General features: G+C 32.0%; 1 protein-coding gene across 1 annotated transcript in view; it reads right to left on the reverse strand.

Annotated features, from left to right (window-relative positions):
- lama1 (laminin, alpha 1) overlaps nucleotides 1-22450 on the reverse strand; it is a 55204-nt gene that overhangs the window by 16139 nt on the left and 16615 nt on the right. Inside the window, exons 5-36 of the mRNA XM_051098218.1 lie at nucleotides 22149-22328; nucleotides 21109-21198; nucleotides 20758-20875; nucleotides 19540-19718; nucleotides 19338-19443; nucleotides 19098-19255; nucleotides 18812-18952; nucleotides 16987-17148; nucleotides 15605-15706; nucleotides 15039-15253; nucleotides 13392-13503; nucleotides 13195-13305; nucleotides 12966-13093; nucleotides 11505-11591; nucleotides 11179-11390; nucleotides 10878-10984; nucleotides 9654-9834; nucleotides 9190-9560; nucleotides 8972-9115; nucleotides 7517-7699; nucleotides 7014-7199; nucleotides 6808-6935; nucleotides 5213-5333; nucleotides 4909-5049; nucleotides 4698-4816; nucleotides 3254-3340; nucleotides 2982-3175; nucleotides 2756-2898; nucleotides 2571-2669; nucleotides 2361-2472; nucleotides 677-833; nucleotides 371-581 (exon numbers count right to left, since the gene is read on the reverse strand). Coding sequence (XP_050954175.1) covers nucleotides 371-581; nucleotides 677-833; nucleotides 2361-2472; nucleotides 2571-2669; nucleotides 2756-2898; nucleotides 2982-3175; nucleotides 3254-3340; nucleotides 4698-4816; nucleotides 4909-5049; nucleotides 5213-5333; nucleotides 6808-6935; nucleotides 7014-7199; nucleotides 7517-7699; nucleotides 8972-9115; nucleotides 9190-9560; nucleotides 9654-9834; nucleotides 10878-10984; nucleotides 11179-11390; nucleotides 11505-11591; nucleotides 12966-13093; nucleotides 13195-13305; nucleotides 13392-13503; nucleotides 15039-15253; nucleotides 15605-15706; nucleotides 16987-17148; nucleotides 18812-18952; nucleotides 19098-19255; nucleotides 19338-19443; nucleotides 19540-19718; nucleotides 20758-20875; nucleotides 21109-21198; nucleotides 22149-22328 — 4785 coding nt within the window. The remainder of the gene's footprint in view (nucleotides 1-370; nucleotides 582-676; nucleotides 834-2360; nucleotides 2473-2570; nucleotides 2670-2755; nucleotides 2899-2981; nucleotides 3176-3253; nucleotides 3341-4697; nucleotides 4817-4908; nucleotides 5050-5212; nucleotides 5334-6807; nucleotides 6936-7013; nucleotides 7200-7516; nucleotides 7700-8971; nucleotides 9116-9189; nucleotides 9561-9653; nucleotides 9835-10877; nucleotides 10985-11178; nucleotides 11391-11504; nucleotides 11592-12965; nucleotides 13094-13194; nucleotides 13306-13391; nucleotides 13504-15038; nucleotides 15254-15604; nucleotides 15707-16986; nucleotides 17149-18811; nucleotides 18953-19097; nucleotides 19256-19337; nucleotides 19444-19539; nucleotides 19719-20757; nucleotides 20876-21108; nucleotides 21199-22148; nucleotides 22329-22450) is intronic.

Below are 22450 nucleotides of genomic sequence, written 5' to 3' on the forward strand. Positions count from 1 at the left end.
AAAAGTGACAGTAAATACATTTATAATGTTGAAAAAGATTTTTGTTTCAAAAACAGGATGTTTTTGTAACTTTCTATTCATCTGTGAATCCTAAAAAATTAAAATTGATCAGTTTCCACAAAAATATTGAGCAGCTCAACTGTTTTCAACATTGCTAATAATCAAAATGCAAATCAGTATATTAGAATGATTTGTGAAGGATCATGTGACACTGAAGACTGGAGTAATGATGCTGAAAATTCAGCTGCGCATCACAGAAATAAATTATAGTTTAACAGATAATCACATACAAAACAGCTGTTTTAAATTTTAATAATATTTCAGATTTTTACTGTGTTTTTGGTCAAATGAATCCTCTGTGATGACTCACAGTGAGCGTCTGTAGGTTGGTGTGGATGTCCTCGAGCAGGTGTCGGCTGTGGTTGTTGTGGCTCTTGGCCGTGTTCAGGGCCTCCTGGACCTGCAGGAGCTGCTGGTTGTATGTGCTGAGGGCTGTGGAGATGTTCTCCTGTCTGAAGCGGCTGTGACTGTAGGGTTTGGACACCTCATCTTGAACCTTCTCCAGCACAGACACTGCAGAGCTGCACACACACAAACACACACACGCACTACATTAAACACTGGTCGGGTCATACGTGTGTCTGTGCAGATGTAAAGCAGAAGAGTGTGTTCATGCCTGAGCTCGTCCTCCGCAGTGAAGCTGCAGTGTGTCAGATTGAAGGTCCTGATCTTCTCTAATATGTTGCTCGTCTCCTCCAGCAGGAAGGTGCTGTTCATCCCATTCAGATCGTCGCTCACTGTCACGTTCACTGAACTCACCTGCTCCATCAGGCCTGAGCCAATCACAGGAGAGCAATGATTGCACGGCAGCCAATCAAATCAACTGATGTGTTACTGTCTCAAAGAATAATGCATCTAGAACACTTAAGATCTTTTATTTACATAGACTGAATGTTTTAGACATTGTAATATGTTCATTCATCATAATTCACAATCTGTTCTGTTCTATTATTCTTGTATAATAATTAATAAAAATAATTTGTAAAAAATATGTCTATAGTATATAACTTAATATTATAGTATATAAAAATATTTTATTTGTAAAAATATATATACATATAACTTCATATTTTATTTGTTTAAAAAAAAAAAATATATATATATATATACACTATTATATTACGTTTTATTATATGAATATTTTTAACTAGCTTTTATTTTTATATTTACAGTTTAAGTTTTTGCATCTAATATTTGTATTTCATTTTATTTCAGCTTTTTCTATGAATGAAATAATTTGAATGAATGAAATTTTTAATAGTTTTAGTTAACAATAACAAGACTGGTTTTAGGTGCATTAAACTTCGAGACTAATAAAATACAAAATAAAATAAATCTGCTTAGTGTTATAATATTATTTTATAGTATTTAATAATATTTTTAATATTTAATATTTTACTAATATTTTCAAATAGCTTTTATTTTTATATTTTGTTTGAATTTTAGTAACTTTTTATTTATTTATACTTTTTTTACTTAGTAGTTTTAGTACTTCAACTTAAAATTTTGAATTTTTGCCCTGGCAACGAACTAAGATACATTTTTTAAGTTTAGGGGTTTTTTTTACATTTAATATTTATGTTTCATTTTAGTTTATTTCATTAAAGCATTATTTTAATTATTAAAATATTTGTAATCGTTTAGTGAACAATAGCACTAGTTTTAGAGGCTTTAATGTTTTTTTTATATTTATGTTTAGCTTTAATTTATTTTATTTACGTTTTAGTTTGAGTGATTTTAATAGAGAAAAAAAAGAAATGTTGCCTTGGGACCTAACTTAAATTAATTAAATGTAATTTTTTAAAGATTTTAAGAAAGATTTTAAAAAGAAAATTTATACAGCTAATATATAAGACATTTTTTAGTTTTAGTTGATGATAACAACACTACTTTTAGGTGCAACACTCTTCAGTAAAGTAAAAAATAAAATAAAAATAAAATAATACAAAATAAAAATATTTTAGATTTTAAAAATAGATTTAAAAAATCTTTATATTTAGCTTTAAATTTATGTTATTTTATTTTGATTTGATTTTATATTTGTTTGAGTAATTTTAATATAAAAAGGAAATGTTGCCTTGGTACATGACTGAAATTAATTTTCTTTTCTGTTTTTACAGCTAACATTTATATTTTATTTATTTCAACTTTATTTTAATTATCTCTCTATGTTTTTTTTTTTGTTTTTTTACGTTTAATGAATGATAAAACACTTCTGATTGTAAGTGCATTACTCTTCAGCAAAGGAATAAAATGAAAAAATTAAAATAAAATAAAATAAAATAAAATGTGATTGTTACCATGAATGGCAGAATGAATGTTGTTGATGAGGTCCAGCAGCTGTTTGCCCTGAGTGACTTTCTCCTCTGAGGTCAGCAGCACATCTTCACTGCCATCAAACACACTCTGGACCTACAGATGAACACACACACACACACACACACACACACTGAGTCTCAGCATCGTTCGCTGGTTGTCATGGATACAGTGATGACGGACACGAGCTGTACCTGCTGCTGTAGGTCAGTGATTCGACTGCTCAGGTTGCTCAGACGTTCCTCTCCTGTGGTCATCTGATAATCTGTGCTCTGCTCCCACGACATCAAACTCTGCCAATCCAACACGCAAATTTACACAGGTAGTTCTTTACACATTACCCATGTGTTTCACAAGCAGACGAGCTCCTGTGACTGACCTTAACCTCTCTGGTCTGGTTCTCGAGGGTCATCAGCTGACTGTAGGGTGCGAGAATGACACCCGACAGGTTCAGAGAGGCGATGGATCCATCTAAAGCGTCCAGATCGTCCAGCAGCACTCCGGTGCAGTCGTCATCACACGCTGCAGGATATGAGATGGTTTCATCACTGATGAATTTTGCAACATTATCACTGTTTATTATCGTACAAAGCGCTGTTACTCACACACACACTGCTCGCTGACCAGCACGTGTCTCTCCTCGCACTGGTCACACAGATGACCTCTGACCCCGACCTTACACTCACACCTGCCGGTGCGTCCGTCACAGACGGCGTGCACTGACCCCGCCCCGCTGCACTGACACGCCTGGCACCGCCCACCCGGCTCAGACGGGTTACCATAGAAACCCACCGAACACCTGAGGGACATGGGAAAATGTGTTAGTGTACAAGTGTGTGTGTGTGTGTGTGTGTGTGTTCATGTCACATGACCTCACCTCTCACAGTAACGGCCCTCGTATCCCTCCTCACAGCGATCGCAGCGGAAATCACCGGCGCCCTCTAACACACACGTCGAGCTGAAACTAAATACACAACATATCAGCACACAACACAACTTAATATTTTTAATTAAATAAAAAAATATTTCATTTGTAAAAAAAAAAAAAAAATATATACACACATATATATATATATATATATACACACACACACACATAACTTAATATTTTTAATTAATTAAATATTTTATTTGCACAAATATATAATATATATACATATATAACTTGATATTTTTCATTAAATAAATAGATATTTTGTTAATATATAATATTTTCTTTAATAAACAAATATATACATAAATAGAGTAAAATTGTAAATTAAATAAATATTTTATTTATTAATATATATATATTTTTATTACATAAATATTTTATTTATTTTTATTTTATTTTATATATATATACATATATTACTTAATTTATATAATATACATAATATATAACATATATAACTAAATATTTTATTTGTAAAACAAACAAAATATATATATCACTTAATTTTTTATTAAACAAATAAATACTTTATTTGTTAAAAAATATTTATATATAAATTAATATTTTTAACTTAATACATTTTTCATTTTAATATATATATATATATATATTTATAATTAAATAAATAAATATTTTATTTGTTAAAATATATATAAAAATATATTTATACATATTTATATATATACACTAAATAAATAAATAAATATGTTTAAAAAATTAAGAAATTAAGATGTAAAATTTAATACTGTCATTTTGCAGTTGTAATATAAAATAAGATTATTTTATTAAAATAATCTAGTATCAGCGAGATACTATTAGTTTTATAGTTAGAAGTTTTGATAGTTTTATTAACAGTTTGAATACATTTTTTAATAAATTATTTTTGTTTTAATTTCTGTTACAGTATTATTTTTATATTTTTTATTACTTTTTATTAATTCTCATTATTTTTTATTTTAGTATTAGTTTTATTTATTTTAGTATATCAAGTTAAAACTAAAAAAAATGAGAAATGTTTACTTGGCAAATAGCTGAATTAAAATAAGTCCTTTTTTATATTTAATTTTAGTTAATATTTATTTTATTTCAAATAAAATGTCTGAAAAAACATCTTCAGAATATAAAATTTAAAAATGATATATTTAGCATAAAATCATCCTACTTATTATTGAATTATTAATTGTTTCATAATAAATCTACTCAAGTCATCTGGTGAAAATCCCTGCATTTTTTCACATCTTAATACAGCAGAAAAATGAAATGTTGTTGTGCATTTCTAGCATGAGCCGCTATTACATTTTATTTCACGATATTCTATTTTTCCTCATTCTGATTGGCTGATTTCCAGAACTGCTGTAGACAGACATGTGACCTCACGTGACCTCACCTCTGACCCCGCAGCGGACAGGCGCACAGCGAGCAGTCGCTGACGGAGCCCCGCACCTTCCCATAATACCCTGCGGCGCACACGTGGCAGTGCTCTCCGGCGGTGTTGTGCTGGCATCCCTGAACACACAATGATTTCAGCATTTCAAGCAGCTGCTTTGGTTTTTTATCATGAGTTGATTGGGATGAAGCAGGTCAGCTGTGTTTCTCACCACACATTCGCCTGTTTCCAGGTCACATGACAGGCTGTGGTTGTTGCACTGGCAGGGGACGCAGGGCTGAATGAGCGGACGGTTTCTTCCCTTCATATTGAGCTCAGACACGGCCTGGCGGTAATATCCCGGCGCACACTCCTGGAGCACAGAGCATGATGGGTAAAAACATCCGACGAGCCATCAAAAGTTTATATGAAGGACAGGAAATAGAAGATTTAATTCATTATGTCTCAAAATACCTGAGTTTATAATAGAATATGATTAGAATCTATAATAACAGATGATGATGCGTTGATCTGACCTGACACGAGAGTCCAGCGTATCCCAGCGGACACTCGCACGTCTCCACCAGCCGCGCCACGTCTCCGCCCTGAGGAACCTCGTCCGCCTCCAGCGCCGTTTCCATCGAGATATTCGAGATCCTACAGAGGTGAAATCATGAAATCAGCACTGACTCACTCATCAGAGATGTTATTCTGAAGGATCACATTTGTCTTCATAACCTTTCATCTAAATAACTCACTGTTCATCATCTTTCTCTGAAATACGTCAAATTATGGAAGCTCAATATGTTGTGAATGATGAATCTGAATTATAATCATATTTACATATTCAATACTACGGTATTTACAATTATTATTTTTTTTCTCATTCACATTTATTATGTTTACATTTATTTTTAAATTTGTTACACTTATTCATTTATTATTATTTTTTTATTATAATTATTCATATTCACATATTTATCACTATGTCATTTGCATGGCAATCCACTGAATTATTATTTATTATTAATACAATAATTATATATATTCATATAATTTATTGTTAAATCTATTATTATTATTTTTGTAAATATTATTTATTTGTATTTGTTAATATTCATATTTACATATTCTCTTTACTATGGTATTTAGAATTATTGTTTGTTATTTTTTATTACTATTTACTCTTATTTTTCTTATTCATATTTAAATATTAATCACAATGGTATTTATATGATAGCAAATATAATTTATTTATAGCAAATTCATTTATTTATTTTTGTTACTATTATTATTTTAAAATTATTTTATTTTTATTATTTATTCATATTCACATATTCATCACTATTCCATTTACGTGACAATGATTAATTAATACAGTATTTATATATAAATATATTATATTTATTTATTATTAATAAAAATGTATATAAATATATATATATATATATCTATAAATCTATTATTATTGTCATTATTTATTTGTATTTGTTCATATTCATATTTACATATTCTACATTATAATATTTACTTGATAATCTGAGTAATTTCATTTTTATTTATTAGTAAATGTATTACTATTTATTTTTAAGTTTTATATTCAGAATTGTTTTTGTTTTTTTATTATTATTATTTATTCCACTTAACAAGAATCACTATGGTATTTACCTGATAATCCACGAAATTTCATTTATTATTATTATTATTGCAATCATTATTATTTATTATTTAATTTGATATTTAGAAATATTTTCTTTATAATACATTATTAGTATTAATAATATTTCTTATTATTATTTATTCAGATTAAACAAGACTTGCTATAAATGTAAACTGTATTTACATGCAAGGATTTTAATTTATTATTAATGATTAATTTGTTATTTTTATTATTATTTCATTTATTATTGATCACAATGGCACTTTCAAATTTTCCCATTATTATTAATATTTATTTTTCATTTTATATTTTTATATAAATGTTATTTTGTCATTTTTTTCATTACATATTTTATATTGTTGTAAACTGCATATGTTTTTTTTTAACTGTAACATGTTTGTTTTCATAATAATATACGAGAAAAGTGTCACATTATGTATGCTGAACGTGAGCTGGTGCTTGAGGAAAGACCTGCTCTGCTGCAGTCCTGAGCCGTATGACGCTTTGATGACGATGTACTCCACGTTACTCAGCACTGACATGAAGTCGGCGTGACTCACGGCTTCATCAGACACCGAGTTGAAATACTTCCACTTGTGCTGCACACAAACACGAGAACACGGTCAGAGAGCGTCGGGACTACAGCACAAACACAGAACTGACGTGAGCACACTCACCTCAGTCAGAGGAACCTCCTGTCTGGTGCGGACGCTGTTCTCAGGTGCCGGAAGGTCGGTGTAGATGACCAGCTTGCGCAGGTGTCCGCCCCTCATCAGGACCTGAGGCTCGTGATTGGCCAGTCCCACGCCGTCCCGAGCGAAAAACGCTACAGTGTAGGAGAGACTTCCTCCGTACGACAGCAGCTACGAGAGAAACAACAGAACAACACTAGTGAAACAACAAATAAATACATGAATAAACACATAAAATAAATACACTTTTAAAAAATGAGTATAAATACATAAATACAAAAATTATTATATTATAAAATTATAAATATATTAGAAAAATATATAAATAAATAAAAATGAACCTAGAATAATCTAAGAATAACAATAATAAAAAAATCTATCAAAATACCAAAATAAAATAAATAAATAAAATATTATAAAATATAAAAATTACATTTACATTTATGCACATTTACAATGGAGGGGTATTTTATGATCTTCAGTGATACCTTGTTACCGTGGTATTTGTGCGGGAGTCTCCAGTAATACGGTGCGGTGAGGACAGACAGACTGTGGAGGTGAGACGCGTCCAGCAGCATCTCTTGATCGGTGTAATAAACGCCCTCCAGCGTCCCCTGCAGGTCACTCTGAGACACGACACGCAGCAGAGCCGGAGCCGAACCCAGCGTGATCTGAATCACAAAGATAGACACGCTTATTACACGCTTAACACACACAAACACATCATTAAAATATCAGCATCAGGAGTTTAGTTTGTGTCTTAAATGCAATGAGAAAAAATAAAAAAAAAGTAAATTCACAACTAATGACTCTTAATGACTCAGTCAAAAGAATCAGTTATTCTGAATCCAGTTAAACGGTTTCTAAATTTACGTTACTCGCTGACTGGATGTTAAATATGACAAAAATGCAATCAAGAGCTTTTTTATAAACATTTTTAATATTTTACAATTCTTATTTATGGTAAAATCACTGTAAAGAATGGAATCTCATGACTTACTGTGTCATTCAAAATAGTTTAGGATTGGTAAGATTATTTTGTTTTGGAAAAAAACCTTCAGAAAGGATGCGTTTATTTGATCGAAAGTCAAAGATATTTATAATTTTCTACTTCTATTTTTCAACTTTCTATTGATCAAAGAATCTTGACAAAAAAAAAAGTATTTTTTTTTTTACTATTTAAAATAAATGTTTTCTATTTGAATATATTTTAAAATGTAATTTATTCCTGTGATTTTAAAGTGATTTTTAGCATCATTACTCCAGTCACATGATCCTTCAGAAATCATTCTAAAATTCTGATGTGCTGCTCAAAAAAATTTATTATTTTTTATTATTTTTTTTTTTTCAGGTTTCTTTAATGAATAGAAAGTTCTTTTGTAAAATGTTAAATGCCTTTTAAAATTTAAAAAGTATCATAGTTTCTACAAAAATATTAGACAGAATTTATAAGTATTTTAATAACAATTTATAATATTTTACTATTATAAAAATATAAAAATACCATAAAAACAAATTTATAAATGTATTAATATTATAAAAAATTCTAAATATTATAAAAACAGTTTTCAACATTGCTAATAATCAGAAATGTTTGTTGAGCAGCAAATCAGTATATTATAATGATTTCTGAAGGATCATGTGACACTGAAGACTGGAGTAATGATGCTGAAAATTCAGCTGCGCATCACAGAAATAAATTACAGTTTAACAGATATTCACATAGAAAACAGCTGTTTTAAATCATAAAAATATTTGACAATTTTTACTGCATTTTTGATTAAATAAATGCAGCCTGGGGGAGCTAAAAAGACTCCTTTCAGAAAAATTACAAAGTCTCACTGAACCCAAACTTTTTTAACAGTACTATATGTTTACAGTATAGCTAATAAACTGTTTCCTGTAGTGTATATTTGTGTGTCGTGTGTGTGATCACTGCTCACCGGCACTCGGATCAATCCGCCGAGCTCTTCACAATCGCTTGACACTCCGAAACAGAAGCACGGACTGCAGCCGGACGGATTGTGAGCCGTCAGACCGAACGTCCCGCTCTTACACTCGTCACAGCCGCTGCCGCCCACATTCTCCTGAAAATAAACACCACCGTTAGTGACGATGTACTAGCACATATTACAATATACAGAGGCATCGCTGTCGTCACCTTGCAGGAACACTGGCCGTGATCCTCGCATCCACACACTCCCAGCGCCGGGTCGCAGAACTCCTCTCGCGTGCCGTTGGGGTTGCAGTTGCAGGCGGTGCATTCTGGGAAGCGTTTGTAGCCCAAAGCGCAGCGGTCGCACCTGAGACCGGAGAACTGCGGCCTGCAGAGACACTGACCCGACCGCAGGTCGCACTGAGACGCGCTCGAGCCCACGCCGCTGCACTCGCACGCCTTACAGCCCGACACGCCGTCGTGACCCCAGTGACCTTCCTCACACTCCTCACACTTCGGGCCGTGTGTGTGCGGAGGACAGATACACTCGCCCGTGTCTGCGTTACAGTTTCCGTGTGTGTGCGCGCAGTCACACGCTAGAGGAGACACAACGTGAGATTAACTCACTCACTAACCAGTCTAAACTAGTCAAAACTAGTCAGAGTTTAATCTCAGGCTGCTGTTCTTACGTGTGCATCCGCTCTCTGTGAATCTGTAGTATCCGCGCTCACACCGGTCACATTTATCACCCGACACTCCGGTGATGCACTGACACCGCCCCTCCTCGTCACATGACGCAGACAGAGAGCCTGATTGGTTACATTCACACAGTCTGCAGCCATTGCCGCTGTTGATACCGTAATAACCCGCCTGAAACACACACACACACACACACACACAACCGTAAACATGAAAACAGTTACAGCAAGACTATTATTAAAATAGACTTATTACTGAAGATTATGTTAACTACTGATAATGTATAATAATATAACAACACTATTAATGATATTAATAAAAAATAAAAAAAAGAGAATTATTATTTAAGATTATTTGAACCATTAATATTTAAAAAGCAGAAAAATAAAGAAAAATGATCAATCAATATTCTCTAAACAAATAATAATAATATAAAACAACAATGCTGTTAATAAATGTAGTAAATAATATTAATATTAAGTAAAAATATCAATATTAAAGAGTAAATAAAAGGGAATTATTATTAAAGATTCTATAAATTAAAAAACAGCAAATAAAGGAAAATTATCAATTAGCATTGTTTATATGTATGATGTTAATAAATGTAGTAAATAATAGTAATATTAAATTAAAATATTAATATTAAAAATTATTATTGAAGATTATATAAAATAATAATTAAAAAACAGTCAAAAATTAATTAATATTACTTAAACAATTAATAATAATAATGATGAAATATCAAATATTAAAAAGTAAATTAATTAAATATTACTATAGATTTTACCTTTTTTTATAATATTAACTATTAATATTAAATACACATATTATTTGAAAAATAATAATATAAATGATGTTAATAAATGTACCAAATAATATTCATATTAAGTGAACATATTAATATCAAAAAGTAAATAAAAGAGAATTATTATTGAGGATTATAACTATTCATATTTAAAAACAGCTAATAAAGGAAAATTATCTATTAATATTAAAAAGTAAATAAAAAATAAATAATAATTAAAGATTATATAAACTATTAATATTCAAAAAAGAAAATTATCAATAAATATTATACAAACAATTAATAATAATAATAATTAATAATAATAAATCAATTAATGGCAGCCAGTCCTTATATATTATATTATGAATTATGAATTATATATTATACTCACAAATTATGAAGTCAATAAAGGTGACAGCAGACGTACCTGACAGCGGTCACACGTTTGTCCGACCACGTTGGTCTTACATTCACACTGACCCGTGATCACGTTACACACGGTGGACAGAGAGCCGTTACCATAGCAACCACAGGCTGGACAGACACGGAAACACAGAGCAACATGATTACAGACACGCTACAGTGAAACAGCACCGCGTTTGTCCACTAGATGACACTACAGCTTCACCTCACTGGATGAGCTTCAAATAAATGCATTGGAACAAAAATGTACAAGACAAAAATAATGCAGAAATATGAAGCATATGTGCAGTAATTTTATTTCTCACCCTGGCAGTTTTTGTGCGTGACGGCGTCTCCGTAGAACCCGTCCGCGCATCGCTCGCAGTGCCGACCCGCCGTGTGACCCAAACACTTCAGACACTCTCCTGTGCGCCCGTCGCAGTGACCCGCTTCGGCCGGATCCACGTTACCGTTACACTCACACGCCGAACACCGCTGGCCCGGCACCGCAGGGTCTCCATAATAACCGTTAGCACACCTGAGCATGAGAGAGGATGAGGAGCAGTTAAGCATTTACTTGACTGGTTCAGAAATAAGAACCTCAGAATAAGTCAAGTATCGAAATTCTCTAATAGTCATGCAGTCCTCATACCGCTCACACTTGGCTCCTGCGTATCCCAGCTGGCACTGATCACACGTGAACTCACCGGGACCCTGCAGCACGCATGTGGGGCTAAAACTGCAACACACATCAGATATTTCACGCCAAGTCATCTTTATTTATATTGACCTTTATACAATACTGATTGTGTCAATTGTTTTATATATATATATTTACAAAAATTATGATTATATATTTGTACTAAATTAATTGAATAAATACATACATATATATACACACACACAGAAAATTACAATTAATAACAGTTATATAAATAATTAAATTTAATAATAACATTTAATAAATTAAATGTAATGAAATGTAAGAAATTCTTAAATACAAGTAAACATGTTTCAATTAATATATGAATATAGAAATGAATTTAATTCATACAATTTAATACAAGTTTAATACAAATCAAATTTTATGTGTGTGTGTGTGTGTGTGTGTGTGTATATATATAATTTATTTTTTAAACAGTAGGATTTTTAATGTTTTTAAGTCTCCTTTGCTTACCAGAACTGTTGTATTTGATCCAATGTACAATAAATATTTTTACCATTTAAAATTACTGTTTTCTATTTGTATATATATATATTAAAATGAAATCCCTGTAATCTCAAACCTAATTTTTTTAGCATCATTACTCCAGTCACACGATCCTTTAGAAATCATTCTAATATTCTGATTTGCTGCTCAAAAAACATTTATTATTATTATTTTGCTGAGCTGAGTAGAATTTTTTCAGGGTTCAAAAGAGCATTTATCTGAAATAGAAATCTTTTGTAACATTATAAATGTCTTTAGAATCACTTTTGATCTATTTAAAGTATCCTTGCTAAATAAAAGTATTAATTTCTATAATTTCTTTGCAAAAAAAAATATTATACTGACTCCAAGCTTTTGAATAGTATAGTGCATAATGTTATAAATACTGATAATAATAAAAAAATGTTTGTTGAGCAGCAAATCAGTATATTAGAATGATTTCTGAAGGATCATGTGACACTGAAGACTGGAGTAATGATGCTGAAAATTCAGCTGCGCATCACAGAAATAAATTATAGTTTAACAGATATTCACATACAAAACTGTTATTTTAAATAGTAAAAATATTTCAAAATTGTACTGTTTTTGCTGTGCTTTGGATCAAATAAATGCAGGCTTGGTGAGCAGAAGAGACTTAGAAAGTTAATCTATAAATTATTGTTTGCAATGTTTGTGTGTAAATGTCTCTTGAACAAAAAACAACAACAACAAAAAAAACAGATTTACTGTGTGGCACTGCACTGTAATTTAAAGTGTTAAAGCATGGCATTGTAAGTGTGTGAATGTGTTCTCAGATGAAGACACGGTTTGTGTTGCTGTGAGAAACGGCTCAGACATTCACACACACACACACACACACAAGAGAGGCTCCGGATGGATCCGTTTGCAGACACAGTCACTCACTTGTTGGACGCCAGTGTCAGCGGGCAGGCGCATCTCTGGCAGTCGTCCGGCGTGCCCTCGCTGGCGTCGCCATAGAAACCCGGCATGCACTGATCGCAGTGAGGCCCCGTGGTGTTGTGCGCGCAGCCCTGAACAGAACAAACACACACACACAAAGAGAGTGTTTAACAGTCTTGTTTCACTGCTCTAAACTCCACTCCGATCTTATTCTCTGCCAGACGAAACCTACCAGACATTCTCCGTTGATGTCGCACTCGGTTGCGTGATCGTTACACTCGCACTGAAGACAGTTTCCCCCGAACAGAATCCCACCGACCCGATAAAACCCAGGAATACAGTACTGAAGAGACAAACACACAACGCTGGGTTAATAACCTCCGGTTCAGGTATCTGCACATACTTCGGTGACTTGATAACGTTTCTCACCTCACAGGAAGTGCCTGAGTAACCCCACGGACACTCGCACTGCTCCACATCCAGAGGGATTTTAGAAAGACCCGAGTTTGTGTCTCCAACACCTAAAGACACGGAGCTCAACCTGTGGACAAAACACGTTTACAAAGACGACATTAATAAATGATTCAGTACAACAAGATATTATTATTTATTCAACATTAGAACATCATTAGACAGGCAAATTCATGAATAATGAAAAAAATCCTTCTGAATAAATGAATACAGGGTTTGTACAGATGCATACAGTAGATGCATACATTAACAACAATGTACAGGTTTGATTTTGGCGTTGGTGGGGACATAACAGCAGAACCAAATTATTATATTTTTATATAATAATTATTTATAACATTATTTATGAATCAAATGATTCGCGAACCCGCACTGAAGTACCGAACTGAATCAAATGATTCGCGAACACGCATTAAAGTATGGAACTGAATCAAATGATTCACGAACCCACACTGAAGTACCGAACTGAGTCAAATGATTCGCGAACACGCATTGAAGTACCGAACCGAATCAAATGATTCGCGATCCCGCACTGAAGTACCGAACCGAATCAAATGATTCGCGAACACGCATTGAAGTACCGAACTGAATCAAATGATTCACGAACCCGCACTGAAGTAACAAACTGAATCAAATGATTTGCGAACCCGCACTGAAGTACCAAACTGAATCAAAAGATTCGCGAACCCGCACTGAAGTACCGAACTGAATCAAATCATTCGCGAACCCACACCGAACTGAATCAAATGATTCGTGAACCCGCACTGAAGTAACAAACTGAATCAAATGATTTGCGAACCCGCACTGAAGTACCGAACTGAGTCAAATGATTCGCGAACCCGCACTGAAGTACCAAACTGAATCAAAAGATTCGCGAACCCGCACTGAAGTACCGAACTGAGTCAAATCATTCGCGAACCCACACCGAACTGAATCAAATGATTCGTGAACCCGCACTGAAGTAACAAACTGAATCAAATGATTCGTGAACCCGCACTGAAGTAACAAACTGAATCAAATGATTTGCGAACCCGCACTGAAGTACCGAACTGAGTCAAATGATTCGCGAACCCGCACTGAAGTACCAAACTGAATCAAAAGATTCGCGAACCCGCACTGAAGTACCGAACTGAGTCAAATCATTCGCGAACCCACACCGAACTGAATCAAATGATTCGCGAACCCGCACTGAAGTAACAAACTGAATCAAATGATTTGCGAACCCGCACTGAAGTACCGAACTGAGTCAAATTATTCGCGAACCCACACCGAACTGAATCAAATGATTCGTGAACCCGCATTGAAGTAACGAACTGAATCAAATGATTCGCAAAGCCGCATTGAAGTATCATTTTTGCATCAAAACACATGTGCTTACTGAACAAATTAAATCAAATCAAGCACCTCTTAAATTTCAAATGGTCAAAATGAAGTACTTCAAGCACTTTAAGCACCTTGTACAAACCCTGTAAACATGATACTTTCTCATGCCAAAGTGATCAAGTGCATCAGAATTTGTCTTTTATTGTTTGTCCTATATGTTTCTATGTGATAAAGCTACGAAGGGTGAATTTCAGGCTGGTTTGAGCTGAATCTCTGTGTGACCTGAGCGATCCCTCAGCGTTGTTCTCCAGCTGAGCTCGAACCCTGAGCGCAGCAACATCCGCCAGCACCGTCATCAGCTCGTCTCTCTGAACGCTGCTCCCGCCGTGAGCGTCCGTGAAGACGCGCGGCAGCATCTGGAGAGAAACGCGCTGCTCCGTGTGAGCGTTCAGCAGCAGATGAGCGGACAGAGACTGACGCAGCGTCCGCCCGTTACCCTGAAACACACAGAGGATAAGCAATGTGATTTTGATTTAAATATATCAAAACTTTTTGATTAGTAATATGCATTGCTAAGAACTTCATTTGGTCAACTTTAAAGGTGATTTTCCCAATATTTTGATTCCAGAATTGCAAAAAGTTGTATCTCAACCAAATATTGTCCTATCATAACAAACCATACATCAATGGAAAGATTTTTTATTTAAAAAAAAACAACCCTTGTGATTTGTTTTGTGGTCTAGGTTCACATATATCTGATGAACTCACATGAGTCTGAATATGTGAACAAGTCAAGTAGAATCTTGCGTTCAAGATAACACAAGAGGAATGTAGAATAATCATCTTACCTCAATAATCACACTGAAATGAGCTTGAAGCGTTTTGTCCACATTTTCCTCAGACGTGTCGTAAGCAACGCTGTAGTTCAAGAAACTTCCATATGACGTCAACTATAAGACAAATAATTAGAAAACTGTGTTAATATATTTAAATTGGTTCACAGATGGTTGTAGGTCATTATATACTGTTTTAATTCAAGTTACATTTATATCTATAGTTGTTTATACAATACAGATTGTTTCAAACCAGAAAATAACAGTTCACGTTAATGTTATAACATTAATTAATTATGAAATAAATTCAATTTCAGCTGTATAGCAGCTCTAAAGTACAACAGCAGCATATAAATAATACTAAAACATATTTTATCTCCAAAAGTATTGCACCTAAAACCAGTGTTATCATATTATATAAAAAAATCTCTTATTAAAAAAAAAAATTAAAATAAATAATATAAAACAAAAAAATAAAATGGAAAAACGTAAATTTAAAAATCTGAAATATAAAAAACGTATACAAAAAATTATTTATTATTAATTAACTCTTTTAATTATAATATTTTAAAATGTCAAGTGCAAACAATAAGTGTATTTTAAGCAATAAAAATAATATTAGAGCCCTATGAAATCTGTTTTATTCTTTACATTTTTCTGGTTTCTGTTTTTTCCATTTTATTTTTTTTAATGGTTATATTAAATTTTATTAATCAAAAAGCAAGTCTAATTAATTAAAATGATAAAACGTATACAATTTAACATCAATTTTTTAAAGGTTTAACAAACAACAAAATGACATGTTTAGGGCCCTATGAAATGTTTTCTTTTTTCTTACCTTCTGATTTATTGTTACCAAATTCTGTTTAAGCATGTCTAAATATTTAAATGCATAAAAACAAATTAATTTACAATATTAATTTAATTTACAATATTTCAATTTGTCTGGTTATCAAATAAAGGCATAAAATATTAAATTTAATTTATCTTTTAATATTGTGGAAATCAAAGGGCCCTATAATATCCATAATAGTATATCACTGATATACTACTTGAAAATGCAATAGCACAATATTTTCAAAATCTGTTAAATGCAAACAATAAATGTATTAAAAGTAAGAAAAAGAACATCTGCAATGGCTGTAATCTCAGGAACAGTTTTGATCATCATGAATCGAGAGCGATCAGCACCTCCTTCACTGTGAGCTGATGGAAATGAATGTTATAATGACTTAATTTAATGTCATTAATGACCCCGGGACAGACGCTGTGGATGCGTCTAGAGTTAATTATCTGTAAACGTGTTAATGAGTCTGAGTGTAATGACAGGCCAGCGGCTACGAACAGCATCAGGAGACACAGAAACACAGAGATGGCAGTGAAATGCTGTAGATCACCTTGTTGTTGAGAAAAGACTCGGGTGCGGCCCACGACCACACGGACAGGACACCCGCGGACGCTGAGACGTTCGAGACGATGAGGTTGTCATCTGAGACGGGAGACGTGAAGACGGAGGAGCTCTGAAGAGAGCGATGGAGAACACCGTCTCTGTGCTCCACCTGAGAATCAACAACACAAACCGCAGTGTTAGTTACCACTCAGATATTTATGAATATTTTGAATTAGATTTTATTTTTATACTTTGCATTTCACATTGCTGTGTGTTTTTGTCATTTTTATTAGTTGTTTTTTAAATGTCTATAGAGAATTTATTACTTCTACGTATTTTAGTATTTTTTATTATTTTTATTATTGTTGGATTTTAGTAATTATGTTGTTTCTATCATTTTTATTATTTTTAGTTTTTTATAAATATCTTTAGTTTTTATTAATATTTTGAAATATTTTAATCGTTATATTTTGTTTCACTTCAGTTTTGTGATTTTTGCAATATGTTTAAATGGTTTTAATTACTTTTTTCAGTTTTAGTTATTTTAGTACACCAAACTAAACAAAATAAAAATGAGAAATGCTGCTTTGTGAACTGCCTGGAATAAAACAGATTAAATTTTTCACTTCATTTTATTGCATGTGACTCATTTATTTATTTTTTTTTTTAGGTTTTTTGTTAACAATAATAACCCTGCATAGTGAATCGCCTAAAAACAAGATGATCTTGTTTTTTTCAGTATTTCATGTCCTTAAAGCAATCCCAAAATGCATTGTTGATCATTAATACATTTGTATTTTATACAATAAATAAATTTGTATTTTATTTAATAAAAAACACTAAAAAAACACTAATAGAAATAGCATTTATCGACTAACATTATTTACACTAAATATTTTAGTATTTTTTATTGTCATTTGTTTTTGTTAAATTTTAGTAATTTTGTTGTTTCTATCATTTTTATTCTTTTTAGTTTGTTTTTTATAAATGTCTTTAGTTTTTATTAATATTTAGAAATATTTTTAATCGTTATATTTTGTTTCACTTTAATTTTGTGAGTTACGCAATTCGTATTATTTTTTTGTAATATGTTCACAAAGTTTTAATTTTTATTTCAGTTTTAGTTATTTTAGTACATCAAGCTAAACAAAATAAAAACGAGAAATTTAGCTGGAATAAAACAAGTTACATTTTTCAGTACATTTTATTTCATTTTTTTTTAGTTTTTTTTATTAACGATAATAACCCTGCGTAGTGATTTGCCTAAAAACATGATGATCTTGTTTTTTGCAGTATTGCATGTCCTTAAATCCCAAAATGCATTGTTGATTATTAATACATTCGTATTTTATACAATCAATATTTTTTAAAATTGTATTCAATACTAAAAAACACTAATAAAAAAGTGTTTATTAATTAACATTATTTACTATAAAAATTCAGACTACTAAAATAGTTCCAATAAAGCATTATGAATGACAAAATCAAATTTAAAATGATGCAGAAATATAACACTAATATATATATATATATATATATATATATATATATATTTTTTTTTTTTTTTTTTTTAAAGAAACAGATTTAATTTTTTTTTTTATTAAAAAAATAATTTGAAAGAATGCAGGCTGATTATGATTTGTTTTTTTCAGATGATGAACGATAAAAACATTAATCAGAATCCATCTGACTTTAAAGAGCTGCAGCATTTAAAGCGACAGAACATTTTAAGCTCTTATAATAAACCGAACAACATCATCTACTGACATGGACGCTAATATATTTAACATTTTTGTTGTCATCGTTTTCTGCGTGTGTGTGCTGACACATACCGCGCTGGTGAACCATGTGGAGCTCTCACACACATCCGACACGCCGAAACAGAAGCACTCGGTGCAGCCCTCGGGATTACTGGCCTGCAGGTTATAGAAACCCTGCTTACACAGATCACAGTTAGAGCCCATCACATTCACCTGCGGACAGAAAGAGACACGAGACGAGAGTTACAACCCTGACACATGAAATCAGTCAGAATAATCATGGAACAGTTCATTGAACCTGTTTTTGATGTTTGATTCATAATATGGAGGAAAAAACAGCTCAATGATGGATTCACACCTTGCACACACACTCGCTGCACGGGTCGACGTTGTGGCTTCCGGCCAGGTTACACTCACAGCGAGTGCATTGTGGGAAATTCCTGAACCCGAATGCACAGCGGTCACACTTGTCACCCGCAAAACCGTGCTTACACAAACACTGACCCGCGGACAGACCTGCAAAACACACACGACAGCTCAAAACAAGATCAGATCAAACAAGAGATGCTGAATCCAGACAGATGAAGCGATCCTCCACCTGCGTCTGGGTTTGCGTGATTGTCGTCTCTGATGCACACGGCACTCGCGGAACCTCTCGTGTCACACTGACACTCGACACACGGGTTATCAGCGTACGGAGACACCTGAAACACCAAACACACGTGTCAAGATGCTATTTACAGTGTTTGTTTGGATTCGACAGAGCGGTTTCATCTTCTGGAGCTCTCGAGGAGACACACCTGGTGTGGTCTGTAGTATCCGTCCGCACAGGTTTGGCAGTTCACTCCGGCCGTGTTCTGCGAGCAGTTCACACACACTCCTCCTCCCACAAACTGACCGTGTGTGTTCATGCTCAGACGCAGATCCGCCACCGTCTGGTTGTAGTAACAGTCGCCGGCCTTGTTGTGACAGTTACATTCTGACCAACGAGACAGAAAACACAGAGATCAGGAGGATCGTGATCGGTTACAGATGAAAGTGTGTTTGTTTTGTGGTTAAATGAGTCTCACAGTATGCCCAGGTAATTTTGTGACTTTATTTTCATTTACTGTAATGCAAAATTAATAATAAAATATACAATACATATTATATTTACATAGTTAAATTAAAAAAATACAATACACTTATATATGAATAATTAAAGTATATTTTATCTCTATTTAAATATGTAAATATTTAATAATAATAATAATAATTTAATAATAATATTTATTATATGTAATAAACTAATTAGCTTTAATTAAAAAATGTTCTTTATTTTTAATAAATATATAACTGTATTTTCTTTTTTGTAAATAATTCATTTATTAAATATTATATAGTAAATAGTATATTATATAGTAAACATTATTTATTTCATTTTAAATACAAAGATACTTTTTTGTAGTGTTATTTTTATATTTACATAATTAAATTAAAAGATAAAATACACTTATATATGAATAATTAAAGTATATTTTATCTCTATTTAAATATGTAAATATAATATTTATTATATGTAATAAATTAATTGGCTTTAATTAAAAAAATGTTCTTTATTTTTAATAAATATATAACTGTATTTTCTTTTTTGTAAATAATTCATTTATTAAATATTATATAGTAAATAGTATATTACATATTAAACATTATTTATTTCATTTTAAATACAAAGATACTTTTTTGTAGTGTTATTTTTATATTTACATAATTAAATTAAAAGATAAAATACACTTATATATGAATAATTAAAGTATATTTTATCTCTATTTAAATATGTAAATATAATATTTATTATATGTAATAAATTAATTGGCTTTAACGAAAAAATGTTCTTTATTTTTAATAAATATATAACTGTATTTTCTTTTTCGTAAATAATTCATTTATTAAATATTATATAGAAAATAGTATATTATATATTAAACGTGTTGTTTTTGTTTGTGTTGTTTTGAACTGAGTGTTATTTTGTATCTCACTCTCGCATGTGTTTCCGTCGGAAAGCGTTCCAGGTTGCCACGGCTCCTGATGGTATCCAGGGCAACACTCATTACAGCTCTCGCCACAAGTGTTGTGCTCACACACACACTGCAGCTTCTGTGAAGACAAAAGAGAGAAAGGAGTGAGACACACATTCACACACTCATACATAGTGCTTATTTTAATCTGCTGTATTGTATTTTTTCGTTTAAAATAAATATCACTTTATTTAAATGCCTGCCATTTTTACCACTGCAGGGACAATTAGAGTAACTTCAGAGAGGAGGAGCTTAAGTTCACATTTGAATGACAGCTTGAGTTCCAATGGGATGGTGTGTGTTATCCGTTACCTTGGTAACAGGGTCCCAGGGGCAGCTCTGGGCGTGGCCATAACAGATACACATCCCGCCCACCGAGATGTCCTTGATGGAGTAATAATACTGGAAACCAAAATAGGACAGAGTTGTCACTTCAACTATTACTCCATTAACAAAAAAGTACCACGGTTCCTTTTAAAAATCATGTCACATAAATATTTAATATTAATGTTTTGAATATTTTAAACAAATATTTAAAATTCACATAATTTATAAATAAATAAATAAACGCATTTTTAAAATTATTTATATAGATTTAATTCTACAAAAATATTTAATACTAATATTTCATATCATGAAGTACCTTTTAAAAAAACATTATATATATATTAAAATATTCAAAATGAATATTTATAATGTATATACTTTACAAACAACTTGTAATTTATTGATACTTTATGTATAAAATTATTACAAAATAATATTTAAAATGAATATTTAAAACTCTTTGAATTATATTTTGAAGTTCCTTTTAAAAATCACATTATATGAATATGATTTTATATACATATTTAATATGTTTGAATTTTTAAAATGAATATTTAAAATGTATATAATTTATAAATAAATAAATAAGTAAATAAATGTGTAATTGTTTTTTTAATTATTTATGATTTATTTATATAAATCTAATTGTATAAAATATTTAATATTAATATATAAACCATCATTAAGTACCTTAAAGTACCTTTTTAAGCAAATAAAATCATGTTTTAAATATTAAAATATTTAAAATGAATATTTTAATTTTATATGAGCATTTCTGTAGCTCAAACAGAAGAACATGGTACTAGAAACAGCAAGGTCATGGGTTCATGCATGCAGTTATTCTGATTAAGTAAAAATAACTAAAAGAATACAGCTTACTAACACAATAAAACATGAAAACAGAATAAAAAACATGATTTTTGAAAATGTAAAAAAACAGAGTTTTCTGTTTTTGCAAATAAACTCTTCAAGTGTAAAATCAGGTTAAAGAGTAGGAAAAAGCAGGCATCAGAGGCGCTCCGTACCCGTCGGGTGACGATGGGGTCCACATCTTTGGGGTCGCGGTAGCTGAGGGTCATGAGGTCGGCGTTGAGCGTTCGGATTCTCTGCAGACGCAGGCGGATGAATCGAGCGGAGGTGAACTCCAGCAGCTCTGGGGTCAGATCATCAGCGCTGGGACGGCCGTTTATGAGAGACGTGTGGATCTGAGGACAGACGGGACACTTTCACACCCACACTCATCTGACGAAAGGGTTTATTTTGCTCTTTTAACTAACATAAGTCTTCTTTATTATTGTTTATTCAACTGTCCAGAATGAGCTTAATA

This window comes from Labeo rohita, chromosome 24 (genome assembly GCF_022985175.1).
Source record: "Labeo rohita strain BAU-BD-2019 chromosome 24, IGBB_LRoh.1.0, whole genome shotgun sequence".
Classification (NCBI taxonomy): Eukaryota; Metazoa; Chordata; class Actinopteri; order Cypriniformes; family Cyprinidae; genus Labeo; species Labeo rohita.